At 47.0% G+C, this 17,732-nt stretch overlaps 1 protein-coding gene across 5 annotated transcripts in view; it reads right to left on the bottom strand.

Moving 5' to 3' along the window:
* The window catches only part of RAB28 (RAB28, member RAS oncogene family), a 402,891-nt gene that overhangs the window by 284,955 nt on the left and 100,204 nt on the right, over positions 1–17,732 (bottom strand). Inside the window, exon 5 of one of the 5 annotated variants that reach the window (XM_034408872.3) lies at positions 11,684–13,534. The exons of the other annotated variants lie outside the window; for them this stretch is intronic. Within the exon in view, the coding sequence (XP_034264763.1) occupies positions 13,386–13,534 (149 nt within the window). The 3' untranslated portion in view covers positions 11,684–13,385. Of the gene's footprint in view, positions 1–11,683; positions 13,535–17,732 lie in introns of those variants that run through there. 5 annotated transcript variants of the gene reach the window in all.

Genomic DNA, 17,732 nt, shown 5'->3' with positions numbered 1-17,732 from the left:
TTGGAGGATCAACCGTTGGAGGTTGTAGGAGATCCACCATGGAGGAAGCAGAATTGTATAGACGCTTGTCCAAATTGTTGGGGCTAGGACCCGAGCCAGGGACAGACCATTGTCGACGAAGGACGTCAAGAAAGAGCTTGGGAGCCGGAATGGTCTCAGGAGCAACCATTGGTTCCACAAATAAGGCTGAAGCCGGGTCAGCCGATGAATTAGAAGTGTCTGGAGGTGGAATTTCTCCCAAGCGGGTAGTAGCGATCGCCTTGAACAGAAGGGAGCGGAACATTTGCGGCCTAAAAAGGCCTATGAAAGGTGATTGATCTGGGCTTAGTCCTTCGTCGTCTGAGAGGGCAGAATCAGGGGCTTCATCTGGTTCAGAGACCGAGGCCTGATCGCCTGAACGGTCTAATTCCGCCTGGTCGATGTCAGATACCTGATCCACCAATGGGGCAGGTTGGCGGCCTTCAGACGCTGCCAGAGCAGAGACCTGAGAACCAGGTAGAAACCCTGCTTGTTGCATGTACTGCGCAAACTCCTGACAAATGGCTCTGGATAAGAGGATCCCAAAGTCCTCTGGTAGTTGAGGAAGCACATCCTGAGGAGGGGGAGCAGTTTGGGGCGGTGGTGGAGGAGGAGACGGAGATGAAGAAGGGGCTGCAGAATCCGTCTGAAAAAGAGGCTCCTTACCAGGAGTTGGTGCAGGTCCCAAGGAGGGAGGGCGGTCAGGAGATAGATCTCTTTCGCTTTGAACTTTGTCCTGATTGATTGATTGAGGCCTGGAATGAGCCTGGGGTAGGTGCGCAGGAGAGGCCGGCCGAGCCTGTGAGGAAGCCTTAGTAAAGGCCTTCTCAATCGCCTTGTGGTGCCTTTGGTCTTCCCTGGAATAAGTAGGGATGGCGGAGGTAGAAGAGGCCGCCCTGCCTTTGGCCTTCTTGGAAGGTGGAGCCTGGCCCGATGAGCCCTCTAATGGGTCTGGGGCATGGCAACTATGGCTGGAGGAGGAACCCTTGGAATGGCCCTTGCGGCTCTTAGAAGAATCCGCCATTCTGAGATGGTATCGTATATTCAAAATGGCGGCCACCACAAATTTGCGCCCAAATGCACTAAAAATACGATGGAGACTTACAGATATGAAGCTCCGGGCAGGCAGGGTCCTCTGGACGTCGAAATCGCCGCGATCTCTAGCTCCAGGCTATTACTGCGATCAGGGGCGGCATCAGTCCGATCGAAGCAGCTGCTAGACTAATCGCTGTTAAAACGCAGCGCTGAGATCAGAGGCCAGATAACAACGTGAATGGCCGCTAATGAGGGGAATCTGTCTGCCGACAGATTCCAAGCCGGAGCCCCGGCTGGCGGCAGAAAAGGCAAGCCGAGAGAGCAGGAAGCTTAAAGGCTCAGAATAAAGTTGAGAAATGCTTTCCCCAGAGCTAAAAAGCTGATCTAAGGGAAAAGTTTTACTGACAGGCTGGAAGACACGACTATCCAGCATAGACCGAGTCGAAACACTGGCGGAGCTATTCAAATTTAAGTAGACTCGGTCCATGCTGCATAGAGGAGGTTATTAACCCCAGTCTGACTGGCGTTTCTTTCCTTCGGAGAATGTTTTCATAGGAGATATAATAAATTGAAATGTAAAAGCAATATATAACTTTTATAAGCAAGCAATATAAAGCAAAAAAATGGTGGTAAGCGTAAATATGATGATACAAAAACTTGTACCCAGATGACACACTGATTTATTAACAATGTTTGTTTTTTAAAAAAAAAAACCCGCATGTTGGGGTGACGTGGGAGCGCGCCTTCTGACCCTCTGGCACTCGGCCCACAATTCTCCGCGCTCCTCCAGGCTTGCTGAGGAGTGGGTGAGCAGCCCAGCCATCGCTGCCCAGCTTCCTCAAAGGTGCGGTGCATTTCAAAGGTGGCAGCTCACATCTGGAGGTGCCAAACAGTATCCTCTCCACTGTCCAACTCGCCAGTGGGGGCGCTTCTGTTGGGCCAGCCACCACCATTCCCACTGGGCTTTTATGCTCAGTGCTCGGCCAGGGGAGGGGAGCGCTTCCCCATGCCGCCCCCTTCTTTCTCTTGTCCCCGAGGGAGGAGGAAGGCCAAGCTTGGGGGATGGCGCCACCTTGCAAGATCTGCCCCTGCCATTCTCTCTGAGCCCTCTTTGCTGGTGGCAACAGCAAATGTACTGCGACGAAGGCGGAATGCTGTTGCTGTGCAAAGGCAAGTGCAGGGGCGCTTCACTCCCACACTAAGGCTCCGCCCATCGCCGTGATGGGGTGATGGTTCTTTCACCCCTCTGCCACTACAGGGCCACGGGGAGCCACAGCAGAGGGGTGAAAGAGCTGCATGGGTCGCATTGTGGCTCTGCGTCATAATGGGTTTCAGGAGGAGGATGGGACCCCGCCTCCCCCATTGTGAAGCATGCAAGTGAAAAAGTTCATTCAATCAATTCCAACTTTGCAAGATCTTTTTTGATACAACAGTCATTAAGTCGCCATGGGCGAATAGGCGGCAATATAAATTCAATAAATGAATAAATAAATTTGTCTTATTTGAGATGGTGATGAATCTGCATATGGAGAGGAGGTTGAACAACTAGCCCTGTGGTGCAGCCAGAATAATCTAGAACTGAACTCAATGAAAACTGTACATGATAGTAGATTTTAGGAGGAGCCCTTCTATTCTCTGGCGCGCTGCTTGGAGAATCCAAGAGCGTGGGTACTTCCCTCAGTTAGGATGAAAATACTGAGTGCCTGTAGCTTTAAAAGATTGTTGACTCCACCCTCGAGGCCTGGTTGAGGCTCAGTTCCTTTCACTCAGTAAGAATAGATACAGTGCCTTTCTATTGCTCCGTACTTACTGTGTCCACAATTATTTTATTTTATTTTATTTTTACACTCCTAGTTTCCCTTCCCTTGTTTTTCTCATTGTGGACGCCTAGCTTCTAGTTTGGACTGAGATATCTCATCTCGTCGCGTCGGTGAGGGGCTTGGGGCTCCAGGCTTCCCGCCCTCGCTTGTCTTTCCTCAGGCCGCAGAGCTCTGCACCCACTGCCTAGCATCTCTGCGAGCTCCGATCCCCAGCCTCATTTCAAGCCGCAGAGCTCTTACTCACGATCGGCATCTCTGCGAGCATACTTTCGGCTGCCGATCTAGATTCTGCCGTTTGACTGCAGGCGGGGAGCATTTTCGGCTGGTTGGACTTCCTGGCTGTTTGCCAGCGTTTTCCTTCCCCTCACTTGGCTGCCGCAGAACTCTGCCTTGCCATTGGCATCTCTGCGTGCGTGTGTGTGTGTCAGTGTGCCACCCAGCCAGCTCATACCTCGCGTCGCCAAAAAGCCGCTGGTGAGTTCCACAGAGGTTCGGCCTTTGAAATCGCTGTTGCTGTCCGCCCACCTTTCTTTCGGAGAGGCTTCGGGATTCCTGCCCGACGATAGCAGTGCCCCACACTGCCTACATTCTCAGCGTTAGAGGACCATCGAAACGACCTTTCTCAACGCTGGGGGACTTCAGCTGACTAGCGGCAGCGCTTGAGCCTTCACTGACAGCTCGCGCTCTTTCTCCCGGTCGTTCCTTTTCAGTTGCCGCTGCGTGCCACTGCCGGGATTTTTTTCCCGCGCTCGCGCCATCTTGGATCCTCCATTTGTCGACCGGCCGCGCATTCTCCTCAATCCTCAACACTCTCTCACCTGATCTGTGACAGGCCTTGCTGATTTCCCCGGATTTGGCTCTCAGTGCTTCTGCCGCCCATCGCCATCTCGCTCTAGCTTCTTCATAACATCCATTTGACTTTTTTCCCCGCCGCCATTTGATCGTCATATTTGTTTCACCTGGTTGACATTGGACTAAAAGTTTTCCGCCTGTTCCCTGGTAAGGGTCGTGCCGCGGGGGACGTCTCCTTGGTGTAGCCCCTCCCCCCCAAAAAAGATAGACACTTGCGTTTTCTATTCATATTAGTCAACAACCTTTAGGATGGCCAACCTCGATTTCTCATCGGACCTTGATCAGCCCCAGAGCCCTCCCACGCCACAGCCTCCTGAGCGCTCCTCGCATAGGGGAGCCAAGAAACGCTCCAAGCGCCCCTCCAAATCGGACAAGCCCTCGTCCTCCAAAGGGCACAAACCTTCCTCTGCTGCGGCCAAGGACGCAAAGCGGCGCCACGATGCTCTCGAACGTTGTTTCGACAAAGCACAGCGCAAAAACCAGCCGACAGCGCAACCTGTCGCACTGTCGGATACGGCACCTTCTCCAGAGATCGCTACGCCTCAGCTCGCTTCCTCGGTGTCGCCACCGGGGGATCTCGTGGGGGTCCTCCCAACTCACCAGCCGGAGGCGCCCACCCACCTACAGGTACCTCAGGCCTTGCTACAGCCTTCCCTCCTGCTCACAGCGCCTTCATCTACTCGTCCTATGCCGGAGGCCACCTTCACGCCAACGGCAGCAGGGCTCCGTTTGCCGGAGGGTCAGCAACCCTTTTATTGCGACCTACAAGCAATGATTTCAGTGACTCTCTCTCAGATGCTGGCGTCAGCCTTCCTGCTGTGGCACAACCACAACCGTTCCAGCTCAAAGGGCTCCACCTTGTTCTGCAATGTCTGCTCCCGTTCCATCCAGGGCAGCGGCCAAGCCCAGCAATTATTATCTTCATGAGTCAGACCACAGCGATGACTCGCAACTGGACTATGACAAGGACAGAGATATGGAGTTCTCTGAGGACGAGGATGCTCTGCCCAATAAGCCCGCTGTCACGGGTTTATTTCGGCCTTCTTTGTTCAAGGCCTTACTTCATAAGGCCATTGTTACCACGCAGTTGGCTGCTGCTCGGACCCAACCGTCTCATCCGGACGACCCGTCTCCGCACGAGGCCCTCTTCGCAGTACCCAAGGCGGATCAAGAATTCATTCCCTGTCCGCAACTTTTCTCTGAGGTCGTTCAGCGGCCCTGGACCCAGCCTGGGTCTCTGGCAGCTCCTACTGGCTTGGATAAAAAGCTTTTTTGTTCGGCGCCCTCTCTCCAAGATCTGCTGACCTTACCTTCTGTGGACGCCCCAGTTGCTGCCTTGTCGTCATCCACAATCCTCTCCAATGATTCAGCGGATGGTCTACGCTCGGAGGATAAGAGGGCCGAACTTGTATTCCGCAAGTCACATCAAGCCCCGGCTTGGGCCATTCGCGCGGCCACATCAGCCTCATTCTTCAACCGCGCATCACTGATCTGGTTCCGCAAGCTTCAAGAGAGTCTTCCTCCAGATGACAGGCGACTCCATCAGGACGTGAACAAACTAGTAGCCGCCACGGAATACTCCACCGATGCTGCCCTGGCTGCGTCTCGCTTTGCTTCTCGTGCCTTGGTCTCTACCGTTACGTCCCGTCGCCTCCTGTGGTTGCGCCCTTGGAGGGCGGACGCTAAGGCAAAATGGCGCCTTGCCTCCGCTCCATATAAGGGTTCCGCTCTCTTCGGGGAGGCGCTGGATCCCATCCTCGTAGAGGATAAAGACAAGAGGAAGGTCATGCCGTCTTCCTATCGCAGGGCCAACCGCCGATATTCTCCCTATGGCCAGCGGCCGTCCTTTTGGGCCAACCCCGGGACCAGCGGTTCCACTGCCTACCGACCTTCTTCCTTCTCTTCCGACCGCCCTTCGGACCGAGCTGCCTTTCGAAACCATGGCAGACGCCAGCAGCCCTCCAAGCGCCCCTTTCGCGGTGCCGGATACCGCTCCTTCCGACGGGGCAAATGACTGTACCGACCATCCCATCGACGGCCGTCTCGCCCACTTCTTCCATCAGTGGGAACTTTCCACGTCGGACGCGTGGGTTCTTCAAACGATCAGGCTGGGCCTGACCCTGGAGTTTTCCTCCCTTCCCCCCAGCCAGTTCCTTTCCTGCCCCGTCTCTCCCAATCCTGAGAAACAGCGCCTGATGTCCGAGGAAATTCAACATCTGCTGGACATTCACGCTATAGAGCCGGTTCCCACAGAACATCGTGGAACCGGTTTCTACTCAATATTTTTCCTCGTCCCAAAATCTTCGGGGGGCTGGCGGGGGATTCTGGACTTGAAAGAACTGAACAAGTGGATCTCGTACCATCGATTCAAGATGCAGTCCCTGTCCTCGATACTGGGCTGCATCAGGAGGTCGGACATGATGACATCAATTGACCTGAAGGAGGCCTACCTCCATATTCCAGTATGGCCATCCCATCGCCGTTTCCTCCGCTTTTCTTATTCCAACCAGGACTTTCAATACAGAGCGATGCTGTTCGGCCTCTTGTGTGCTCCTCGCACATTCACGAAAGTTCTTGCAGTGGTCGCAGCCTCCCGATCAGAGTACTTTGCTACTTAGACAACATCCTTATCATGTCCCCTTCCCGCAACAGGGCTGGTCACCCCGCACTGGCCTCGACGGTCGTGGTACGCGGACCTGCTGGACTTGTCCATCGCCCGTCCCTGGAGGATCCCCCAAGATCGGATCTCTTTGCCAGGGGGTCATTCTCCACCCGGAGCCACAGTGGCTCCAGCTGACCGTCTGGCGTTTGAGAGGTCCCTCCTCTTGAGGGACAACCTTCCAGGACGGGTAATTGCCACCATGCAAGCCTCCTGTCGCGACTCTACGAATAGACTCTAACATGCCACGTGGCGGGCCTTTCGGTGTTGGTGTGCCACGCGCGACACCGACCCAGCTTCTGCAACCGTCTCCACCATCCTTCGTTTTCTGCAGGACGGCTTTGACAAGGGCCTCGCGCCCAATACTCTCCGCCGCCAGGTGGCTGCCCTCAACACCGTCCTCCCGGCGGCGGCGTCCTTTCCCTTGGCTCAGGACCCAAAGATTCGGACCTTTCTCCGGGGGGCCACTAACCTCCGTCCCCCGGTTGTCCATCGATACCCGACATGGGACCTTCCCTTGGTCCTCCGGGTCCTGATGTCTGCACCCTTCGAGCCTTTGTCTTCCACCGGCCTACGTTTTCTCACCTTGAAGGTGGCGTTCCTCGTCGCCATTACCTCCACCCGGAGAGTATCTGAACTTGCGGCTCTTTCCGTCCGCCCGGACCTTTGTATTTTCCACACCAACTGGGTGGTGCTCCGACTGGATCCTTCCTTCTTGCCGAAGGTAAATTTGATTCTCCACCACTCCCAAGAGTTCATCCTCCCGGACTTCTGTCCCGTGCCCCGTCATCAGCGTGAAGCTCAATGGCATATTCTGGATGTCCAGCGGGCGCTCCGCCATTACATCAAGCGGATGGCGCCCTTCCGTAAGACAGAGGCACTCTTTGTCTCCTTTCTACCAGCGTCAATGGGACGTAAAGTCTCTTCGACCACAATTGGACGCTGGCTCAAGGCGTGTATTGCTAAGGCGTACATGCTCCAGAACATGTCACCGCCGGCCCGTATCCTACCGCACTCGATGAGGAGCGTCTCCATGACCACCGCCTGGGATACCCAGTCGTCTATCCTAGACATTTGCCGAGCAGCAACCTGGACATCCCTTACACCGTTCATATGCCATTATAAGGTTGACTCCTTTGCCTCAGCTGAGGCATCCTTCGGACAGCATGTTCTACAATCTGTCATTTCTGATCCTGCCACTAGGGAGCAACCTGTTTCCCACCCTGATTGACATTTGCTTGGGTATGTCCCACGCTCTTGGATTCTCCAAGCAACGCGCCAGAGAATGGACGTTGCTTACCTGAACGTCCCTTCTGGGCACGCTGCTGGAGAATCCAACCCTCCCTGGCGATCTTGTTCTGTATCCTGTTCCATTTGGACCTCTTTGTTGACCTTCTTTGTGAAAGAAACTGAGCCTCAGCCAGGCCTCGAGGGCGGAGTCAACAATCTTTTAAAGCTACAGGCACTCAGTATTTTCATCCTAACTGAGGGAAGTACCCACGCTCTTGGATTCTCCAGCAGCACGCCCAGAAGAGACGTTCAGGTAAGCAACGTCCATTCTACCACCTCTTACAATATTAGGCAATACAGTATCAACAGTAGAGACCTTAACGTTTCTGGACTCTATAATCTCTCAGGCTTGAAATGGACACCTAACTTTAGAATCGTCATTAAAAAGGCACAACAAAGAATGTTCTTCCTGTGTCAATTCAAGAGCCAAGACTGCCCAAGGAGCTGCTGATAACAGTTCTACATCGGAATTATTGAGTCTGTCATTTGTATTTCTATGACGATCTGGTTTGGAACAGCAACCAAACAGGACAGGCAGAGACTTCAACAGATAGTTAGGACTGTAGAAAAAATAACTGCTACCAGCCTGCCTTCCATTGGGGATTTATACTGCACTGAGAAAATATCTAGAGACCCCTCATATCCTGGACATAAACTGTTTCAATTTCTCCCCTCAGGATGTTGCTACAAGGCACTGCATGCCAAAACTAGACACAAATATAGTTTTCCCCCCATGCCATCAGTCTGCTAAACACTAATTCTCACAGCACTATCTATGCTTAGAAACCTGCTTCATCAGTTGAATTACATATTTTCTGTATTCTAAATACCTTTCACTTGCACAAGGCTTTTTTTTTATTGTTCAAAACTTTTTCTAAGACGGGTGCAGAGCATATCTCATAGCTTATTGGCTAGGATGGTATAGTATCTTTCTATTTCTGAACTATTCAAAATAGTTTAATTAGAATTGAAATATACTTTACCAATTTAAAGCCACAGGCCAAGAAAATCTCATACAATACTAAACTAATAGCCTCACCTTGCAAGGTACTGTGAAGCATTACAAGTGTCATATTGAGCATGATAATCTCAGGTTTCATTGTAGAAATGTATAAAATTTTGCTTAATTTGTTAAGCAGAAGAAAAAGGAATTGGATTGGAATAATGTCTCTTCAATTTTCTTACACACTGTATGCACCAGAAACTGCATATTAATCCTTGCTATTTTATATATCTAATTTCTTTTAATAAAGCATATTTTTATAGGTGCTATTTTCAATTTCAAGGCTATTTTCATTGCTGAGGTTTAAGATATTCTGCTCACTTTAACTCCTTTTGGCATTGTGTTTATAAATAGTGTGAACTGAAATCTAAGAATCTGTAGCTATGCTAAGAATGAATTACTAATGTTAAATAAATTCTTAGGTACAGTCATGACATAAAATAATTGCATAAAAACGACACCAGATATGTTGCAGCAGGTGGCAGAACCTAGCCAATCTAGGCTGTTCATCTCCCCACCCCATTTTAAGATGGGTTAGTCCCAGTTAGTCTTTGCAAGGGGCGCCACCAGGAAATTTCAAGGATGTCAGCTGGATTGAGAAGCTGTAAAACACTTTAAAAGAAGGCAGTGGTAAAACATGTCCATGTTTTTGCCAAGAAAATTACTCAGGCGCTTCCATAAATCATCAGAAGTTATCTTTATTTTTAATGTTGGATATATAACTAGAATAAATATTGCAGAACTTGTGTGAAAACTACAAGATTAGAAATGAATGGTGGAGCCTTAGAAAATATACAATATAAATAAAGCAAGATTCAAAGTGTCAAAAGAGTCTGATCATATTTCTGTTATAGGAGACACACCCAAATATGTAGCATTGGCTCATTTCCCCCAAGAAATCAATGAACAAGTATAATGTTTTTGACTCCTTTGTTTAACTGAGTTCTCATTAACTAGTTTTAGGACCTGTGTGGAAAACATATCCCTTGTAGATCACATTTCGACAGGAATATTGAAAATTCAAAAGGATTCAAAAACTTTTAAACACCCCTTTATGTAAACAGAAAGCAATGTGTTATATATTTTGAAGTCTTGAACCAATTAAGAGATTGAAGATGCAGAGAATATTAATGAAACAAGTCATGGTTTTTCAAAGATGAAGAAAAATACTTTTCCATATTAAGTTTGGCAAAAATAAATCTGTTATTTTTTTAGGCAAAGTTAATGTTGTGCTCTCACCAAAAAGGCTACTATGGGAATGCAGCTTGCCATAAAACACCCATTCACTTAGAATTAACCTGATTAGGATGCTCTCAAGTCCCCAAAATGCTCTACGACCACCCAATCTGTCATTGTAATTTTTCTTTGAATACAAGAACAGTTATACTTTATTTTGTAACAATGTCTTTAAAAACCTATGAGGGGCAGGGGTTTCTTGTAAATAAAGATAATAATTTTGCAGCACAGATTAATTAGCAAAAGCATAGGGTGGTTATATAATATTTGATACCAATTCTGGCCATATAAAATGATTATTAGGAATATTTAGACTTATGGCAAGATTGCTACTGAATTCCCCTGTTGAAGCATAAATTGAATCAAGATCTGAGGGAACATTTTGTTCACAGTTAGTTAAGAAGATATAATATTTAATACATATTGGAACTATTCAAATTGCTATAACATTAAAAACTTTCTCAAATTCAAGGCAGACTGCACTTTGCAGCCACAAGCAATTTTTTTCTCCCAGCAGCTGAACAGCAGACGGGCAAATTGGAAGAGAAAACATACCTACTTCTCAGAATTTGGCATATTAGCACAAAATTTCAGCAAAGGACACCAAGGGTTGCAAAAAAGGAGCTGAGTGGGTTGCTCATCTCTACTCTAGATCAGAGTTTGAGATGTGTTTTACTTTTGATTCTAAAAGGTAATTCACACTACATAATGTTCTTGTTATATACAGGAAGAAACTGGTATGCATGAAGTACACATTAGTGGACATTGAAGTTATAATAGAAAAGAATGTACACCAATCCACTTTGCCTAAACATTTTCATTTTTTTATCTGATCATACTGTACAGTACCAATTCTAAGAAATTCAACCCCCAAGGGTACTCAAAGATGGTTCCAGTTCACATTCTGAAAAATATTATAAATCCATGGTTTTAGATGTTTAATCTAAAACATTGACTGACCTGAGAAGTGAGTGTTCAAAATATGTCTTAGCATTATCTGAATTATTGACAGAATTTTTTATGGAGCTAGACTGAAATATATTCTTTTTCCACATTCCCTTTTTGAGCCTATGGTTCAGTACCAACTGTACTTGGTCTAGCAGAGCAGGGTTGTCCTTTGAGAAGCAAGAGATGAACTATTTTGATCTGCCAGGGAAAAGTCTTCATTATCCAACAGGATCACTGTGAGAACATAACTTTTTGAATCCTTTGGAATAAAACAAGTCTCAAGGGCAATTCTGTTGTTTTAACAGTTCAGATAATTCAATGCATTAACCTTACATGTTACTTTAAAATGTAACCTTTAAACTTCACACTACAACAGTACACTTCCTGCTCCCAGACCGCACTCCAAAATCAATTAATCATCACACAGGCAAATATACCATCAACATTTTTATTTAGCACTGATGCACTCTTTTTTCAGATCCATCTATCACAAAGACTATTTAAAACCTGACTTATTGGGCTTTGCTTAGAAAAAGATCTGGTTAATATCAGTGTGAAAAGGCACCACTCATTCATCTACCATACACTGCTGCCTGATAATCCCTACCCTTTCCATAAATTGCTGATAAGAACTGACCGCATGTCTTCCAATAGTTGTAAATCAAGTAACAGCAGCTCCTATGCAGCAAGGTTAATTTTAGGTCACTGTTTATCCAGCAAGAATCTTGACTTGACTATTTTAAGTGTGTTACTTATAAATGTGATAAATGGAGTAAACACCAGTTAAGACTGTCAGGAAGAACAAAAAAATAAAGCAGTCTCTATGCTGCAAAAGTATTTTATTAATTCATAGTAGTAGTTAACAACTAGGTTTTAAACAGCGGGGAACATAATTTCAATCTTGCTCTCATTAAAGATAACAGAAAGTAAATGGAAAGCAGAAAGTAAATGGAAAGGTGAAGAAAGTTACTAAGATTAACTCTAGACTACTAGATAATGATTGTCACAGGTTCTTTTAACTATAGCCAATTTGGTGGGCTCAAAACATTAGAGACACCAACAACACAGATCCCTAGACAATGCATGCGAACACTCAGATACTATTACTTATTACTTCTCCACAGCTACTTCAACTCCCGGTCCTCCTAGTACTCCTTTTGAATACTACTTACTACACTTGGAATACTGTGTCCAGTTTTGGTCACCATGATACAAAAAAGATGTTGAGACTCTAGAAAGAGTGCAGAAAAAATCAGCAAAGATGATTAGGGGGACTGGAGGATAAAACTAAATGGTTGAATGAACTGCGTACATCTAGTACGGGCATCAGAAACCTGCGGCTCTTTGGGCCCTCCGCTGTGGCTCCCTGTTGAGTGATCCCACCACTGGCTGCCCCCCCCCCTTGCCCAGTCACTCCTCGCCTGGCCTAAGAAGATAAGGGCGACGGTGGGGGATGGAGAAGCAGCCAGAGCAAATAGAGACGGGGAGAGAGAGAGGTACAGAGAGGGGGAGAGAGAGGGAGAGAGAGAGGGAGAGAGGGGGGGGAGGGAGGGAGGGAGATGTCAAAAAGGTTTTGTGGTTCCCAGTGTTTTTTAAAACTGGTTCTCTGCCCTAATGACCTGCTGGGTAGACATGGCTGGGGGGGGGGTCATGTGACTGGTGGAAGTGAGTGACATTGAGTTGGCCACACCCACCCAGGTTTTGTGGCTCCCGGTTTTTTCTTTTCTGGGGGAAATTGGTCCAAATGGCTCTGAGTGTTTAAGGTTGCAGACCCCTGATCTAGTATAAAGAGAAGGACTAGGGGGGACTTGATAGCAGTCTTCCAATATTTAAGGAACTGCGACAGAGAGGAGGGGGTCAACCTATTCTCCCAAGCACCAGGTGGGCAAGAAGTAATGGTTGGAAATTTATCACAGAGAGATCTAATCCAGTTCTTGACAGTGAGAACAGCTAATCAGTGGAACGGTTTGTCTTCAGAAGGTATGTCTGCTCCAAACTCATGTTTTTAAAAAAGAAATTGAAGTCATTTGTCCAGAATGGTCTAGGGCAGCAGTTCTCAATCTTGTGAGCATCAGGGACCGGTTTCATAGAGAAAGGTTTTTCTGCAGACCGGAGAAGGCGTGGTTTTATGTGCTGCCTGCAACCCACTGATGGGGCTTCACCTGTCTGAGCAGCCCAGTTGCTCGCATGCCACAGCCTGATTCCAATCCAGACTGGAGGTTGGGGACCTCTGATCTAGGATCTGCTTGAGCAGGGAACTGAACTAGAAGACCTCCAATGTCCCTTCCAACCTTGTTATTCTATGTTCTAATATATTGTAATGTGGCAATGCAATCTCTGCCACTTTTGCATTTGCACCATTATGTTGATTATGATGATTAGCACTAGTAGTAGATTTTGTAGAGGACAAAGCTTGCAATGTGATACCAGAATGCTAATTTCATAATTTGGACAAAAATTCCAGCTACTGAGGACAGCCATGTCTTGTGCATGATGGTTAATACATTGCTAATGTTGATCAGCACTATGTCTCTTGACATATTATTTTAGTCTTGGACTTATAGATCTCTTGGTTTCTGCTGGATGATGAGGATGGCCACTTCACACTGGAACAACTTCTCTGCTCATACGTTTTTGCAACATGACTGTCTGAGTTCTGTGGCAATGTGGACTCTAAGGGGAATCAATAAGAAGTATTTATTTCAACAAGTGCACTTACCAACAGTGCTCTAATTACTATTAGATTATGTTTTGGGACGCTGTTAAGTTCATTTTTCTCACCTTATGATTCTTGATGAATGTATCTTTTCTTTTATGTATACCGAGAGCATATGCACCAAGACAAATTCCTTGTGTGTCCAATCACACTTGGCCAATAAAGAATTATTCTATTCTATTCTATTCTATTCTATTCTATTCTATTCTATTCTATTCTATTCTATTCTATTCTATTCTATTCTATTCTATCCTATCCTATCCTATCCTATCCTATCCTATCCTATCCTATCCCTATCCCTATCCCTATCCCTATCCCTATCCCTATCCCTATCCCTATCCCTATCCCTATCCTATTCTATTCTCTCAAGTTCAAACAAGCGTACATATATGTGGCACACTGTAAACAAATCTTTTCCTAATTTCTGGGACATTCTAGGTTGGAGTTGTAGATAAGTTTGTTTGGATCAGTGAAAATTCATAACTTGAAAGTTCATAAGTAATGGCTGTGTCACCCACCAACATAAAGCTAGTTTACTTTTTAAAATTTCTTTCAATCAATGCTGCAATTCATTGACAATGTGAGTAAAAATTGTTGCAGAGTGTGTGAATGAAAACAACTCCATAGGACTGCACTGCCTATATTTCTAATTTTGCTCATCTTACAATAAAAAAAACCCTGTTTCTCTACGTGAATTAGGATCACCAAGCTGACTCAATTTTCCATGAAATTATTCCTCTAAGCATGAATCACTGGCTGCAACTTTGTCCATAAATGAGACCCTCAGTTATGTATACATCTACCTCAGGGCTGTCAAACTTGATTTCATTGAGGGCCGCATCAGGGTTGCGTTTGACCTCGGAGGGGGGGCGTGGCCAGCTCAATGTCACTCATGTCAGGGCACCTGTGGTGGCCCAGGCAAGGCCAGGGGGGATCCATTGTCTGCAGCGGAGGAAGGTGAGACCAGAGAGAGCGCCAAATGCTTGATCTCCAGAGAAGCCTCACCATCCATCTCAGGCCACACAGAGGACCACCAGATGGGGTCGCAAGCTGTCAGAGCTCTAGGCAGCAGAGGGCAAATGCCCAGCCCGGTTCTTGAGCTCCCAGGGCAGTTTTTTCTGCAGTTCTAATTATCCATTGAAGTCTGCAAAGGCAGGCCACGCAATGCGCCCCACATGCCTCACACCCTCCTTACCTAACAGTGATGGTCACAGCAGGCAATTCTGTCTACGGAATAGCTGCCTTCCGGGTGCCGCTCCAGCTGCATTCTCCAAAAAGTGTGGCCACTTTTGAAGCTGATTGCAGCCATAAAAGCAGCAGGAGACCAAGCAAGGCACCCCATGCGCCTCGCGCCATCCTTATCTAACCTCTGGAGGTCCCTTTCAGAAAGTGAACTGCCGGGGGGGGGATTTTCCTACCGATCGTCTTTTCAAAGAGGAGCCCTGTGTGTGTGAGAGAGAGAGAGGGGATGGGGAGAGAGAGAGGGAGTGTGAGTGTGTCAGGGTTCCAAGTAACACCCCCAACGAAAGAAGACTCCAAGACTAGAAGTTCCTCAAAGTTCCACTTTATTAGACATGTCATATTGGCACATCTGGGAAAACCCAAATCTGAAAGCTTCTGGGTTTTCCCCACCCAAAAGAAAGCCCAAGTCCCTTCCCCTGCACCCACATGTCCATCACATGGTCCAATCAATACACCGTCCCAACTGGAAATGCCTCCCAGTCATGCCACCCCAGGTACAGGCTGAATGTCCTTGACTCCCAGAGAAAAGAATGTTATTATGGTTAGATATATCTATAACTCCATGCAACCCCCCTCCCAGTTTCCCACAGCACCAAGTGTGGAAGCCCTGAAAATCCAAAGAAGAAGATGGCCTCCAGGGCTGACAGGCTGCCCCTCCCTCAACTGATGATTGTGTCCTACAATAAGAGGAATATAGGGGGTTAATTCAATATTCCCTAACCACCTCTCCCCCCCACAGGGAATTTGGATTATCAGGGAATTTATCATGGAATTGTTTCACTAATCTCTCTGCCTTTACATCCCAACTTTTAACCCAAGTAGTCACAAAGGGTACCCTTTCCAATGAACTAGATACTGTAATTGACCTCTATACAATATAAAGTCTAGGATTTTCTTAATGTCATAATGGGTTTCCCCTTGCACCACAATAGGCTTGGGTGCCAGTCGGGTCTGTGGTCTCAGCCTCGACCCAACTGCCGGCTTTAGCAAATTGCAGTGAAAAACAGGATGCACATTCCCTAGTATACTGTATGTGAGAGGTTAAACTGAACTATCACTGGGTTAATTATTTTCACTATTAGGAAAAGTCCTAAAAACTTAGGTCCCAGCTTTTTACTGGGCAATTTCAATTTAATGTATTTGGTTGATAGGTTAAACCCAATCTCCCACACGGAAGGGGGGCTGGAGAGATCAGTATTTGTCCGCTTGTTTTTTATACACCGAAGTGGCTTCTGCCAGGGATGTCTTCCCATCCTTCTTTAGCGACTCCATCCACTCGGTTAGAGTCATGGAGGAAGGTAGTTCTCTGGGCAGCTCAGGCATGGGGACAAAGTCCATGCCGCTGGTGCCCTGAAAGGGGGTCAAGCCGGTGCTGCTGTGTACTGCATTGTTGTAAGCCACTTCTGTGAACAGCAGCAGGTCCGCCCAGTTTTCTTGCTGGTAATCCACATGACATTTTATATATTGCTCCACCATTGCGTTCGCTTGTTCCGCAGCTCCGTTCGTATTCAGATGGAAAGCCAAGCTAAGTCCCTGAGTAGACCCGACTGATTTCAGGAACTCCCTCCAGAACTTAGTGGTAAATTGGATGCCTCGGTCTGAGATTACCTGGTGGGGGAATCCGGTAAATCTGCTTGATAAACATTTTTGCCAGTTTCTTAGCTGAGGGTAAAGTGGGCTTGCTTGGAAAACAAGTCGATTACCATCCAAATGACTGTATTGTTCTGACCTAGGCTTCCTGATACAATAAAAGCACAGAATGAGTCCCAAAAACACTTTTTATTTCCACAGCTGTGAATTCTGCTTATTCAGAGCCTGTTCATTCACAGAGCAGTCTCAAATAATTGTAAAGAGTCTGACAGAAATCGGCTACAGTTCTTCAGGATAATGGTGATAAACACCCACCTTTATATCCCTTGTCACACTGCCAAGACCTAACTGGCAATTAACTTTGCAAAGCCACACGGAACAGAGTCAACACAGAGCTGCAGTCTTGAAACTGGCCAGCACAAACAACAGTTCCTTCCTGCAAAGGGCTCACGTGCCTTTGCTCCTCCTTTATGTCTTATGGGAGCGGCCAATCATCTCCAAGCCCTACTCCCAAATCGTCCCTTTTGTTTTAACATTTCTTGCCTTCTGGCAGCTCTGCACATGCGCGCACTCGTTCCTCTGCCTCGCTGATGTCCGACTCTGGAGGCTCCGGAGTCCGCACGTAACTCCCAGATGGCCCTGGCCCCAACTCTGCCTCTGATGCAGAGCCCTTGTCCAAGTCTTCCCCAGACTCCAGGACTGGTCCATGTTCCTCCCCAGCCTCCTCACTCTGCTGCCAGCTCCGCAGGCCTCTGGTGGACCACAACATGTATTTCCTCCACTCTCTGGGAGCTCGACTATATAGTAGTGGCCAAAATTGTGGAAACCTTTTGGGAAAAGTGTATTTTCTAAAGCTAGCTAATAACACCACTTGTTTTGGGGTAGTACCATAAAATTATATATCAATGGAAAGATAATTTAATCAAGAATGTAATGCAATAACTTTTATGTAGGATTTGCTATTAGAATAGCAGTTACAGTATAAAGAAGTGAAACATGTAGAAAAAATGAGATATACAAAAATTATCACGTCAGTTAATACTTAGTTGGGTAACCTTTAGCATGAATTACAGTCTTACAATGTCTTCCCATGGAGTGAACCAAGTCCTTTAGTTCTGCAGCTGTTATAATGTGAAAACAAGATTGAATTATTGCTTCTATTAACTGGGTTTTATTGCTGACTAACAGGCTCCAGAGATTTTCAATTGAGTTAAGTTCTGGGATATTCCCAGGCCATTCCAGCAATGGAATATGATTATCTTGAAACTCCCCCCCAAAAGTGGTGTTATTAGCCATCAAACCTCAAAAATACTTTTCCCAAAA

The sequence above is a fragment of the Pantherophis guttatus genome, chromosome 8 (assembly GCF_059756535.1).
Source record: "Pantherophis guttatus breed Tessera chromosome 8, ASM5975653v1, whole genome shotgun sequence".
In the NCBI taxonomy this organism is placed as follows: Eukaryota; Metazoa; Chordata; class Lepidosauria; order Squamata; family Colubridae; genus Pantherophis; species Pantherophis guttatus.
Note: the sequence above shows the minus strand (reverse complement) of the source record. Positions and strands in the feature narration are given on the sequence as shown.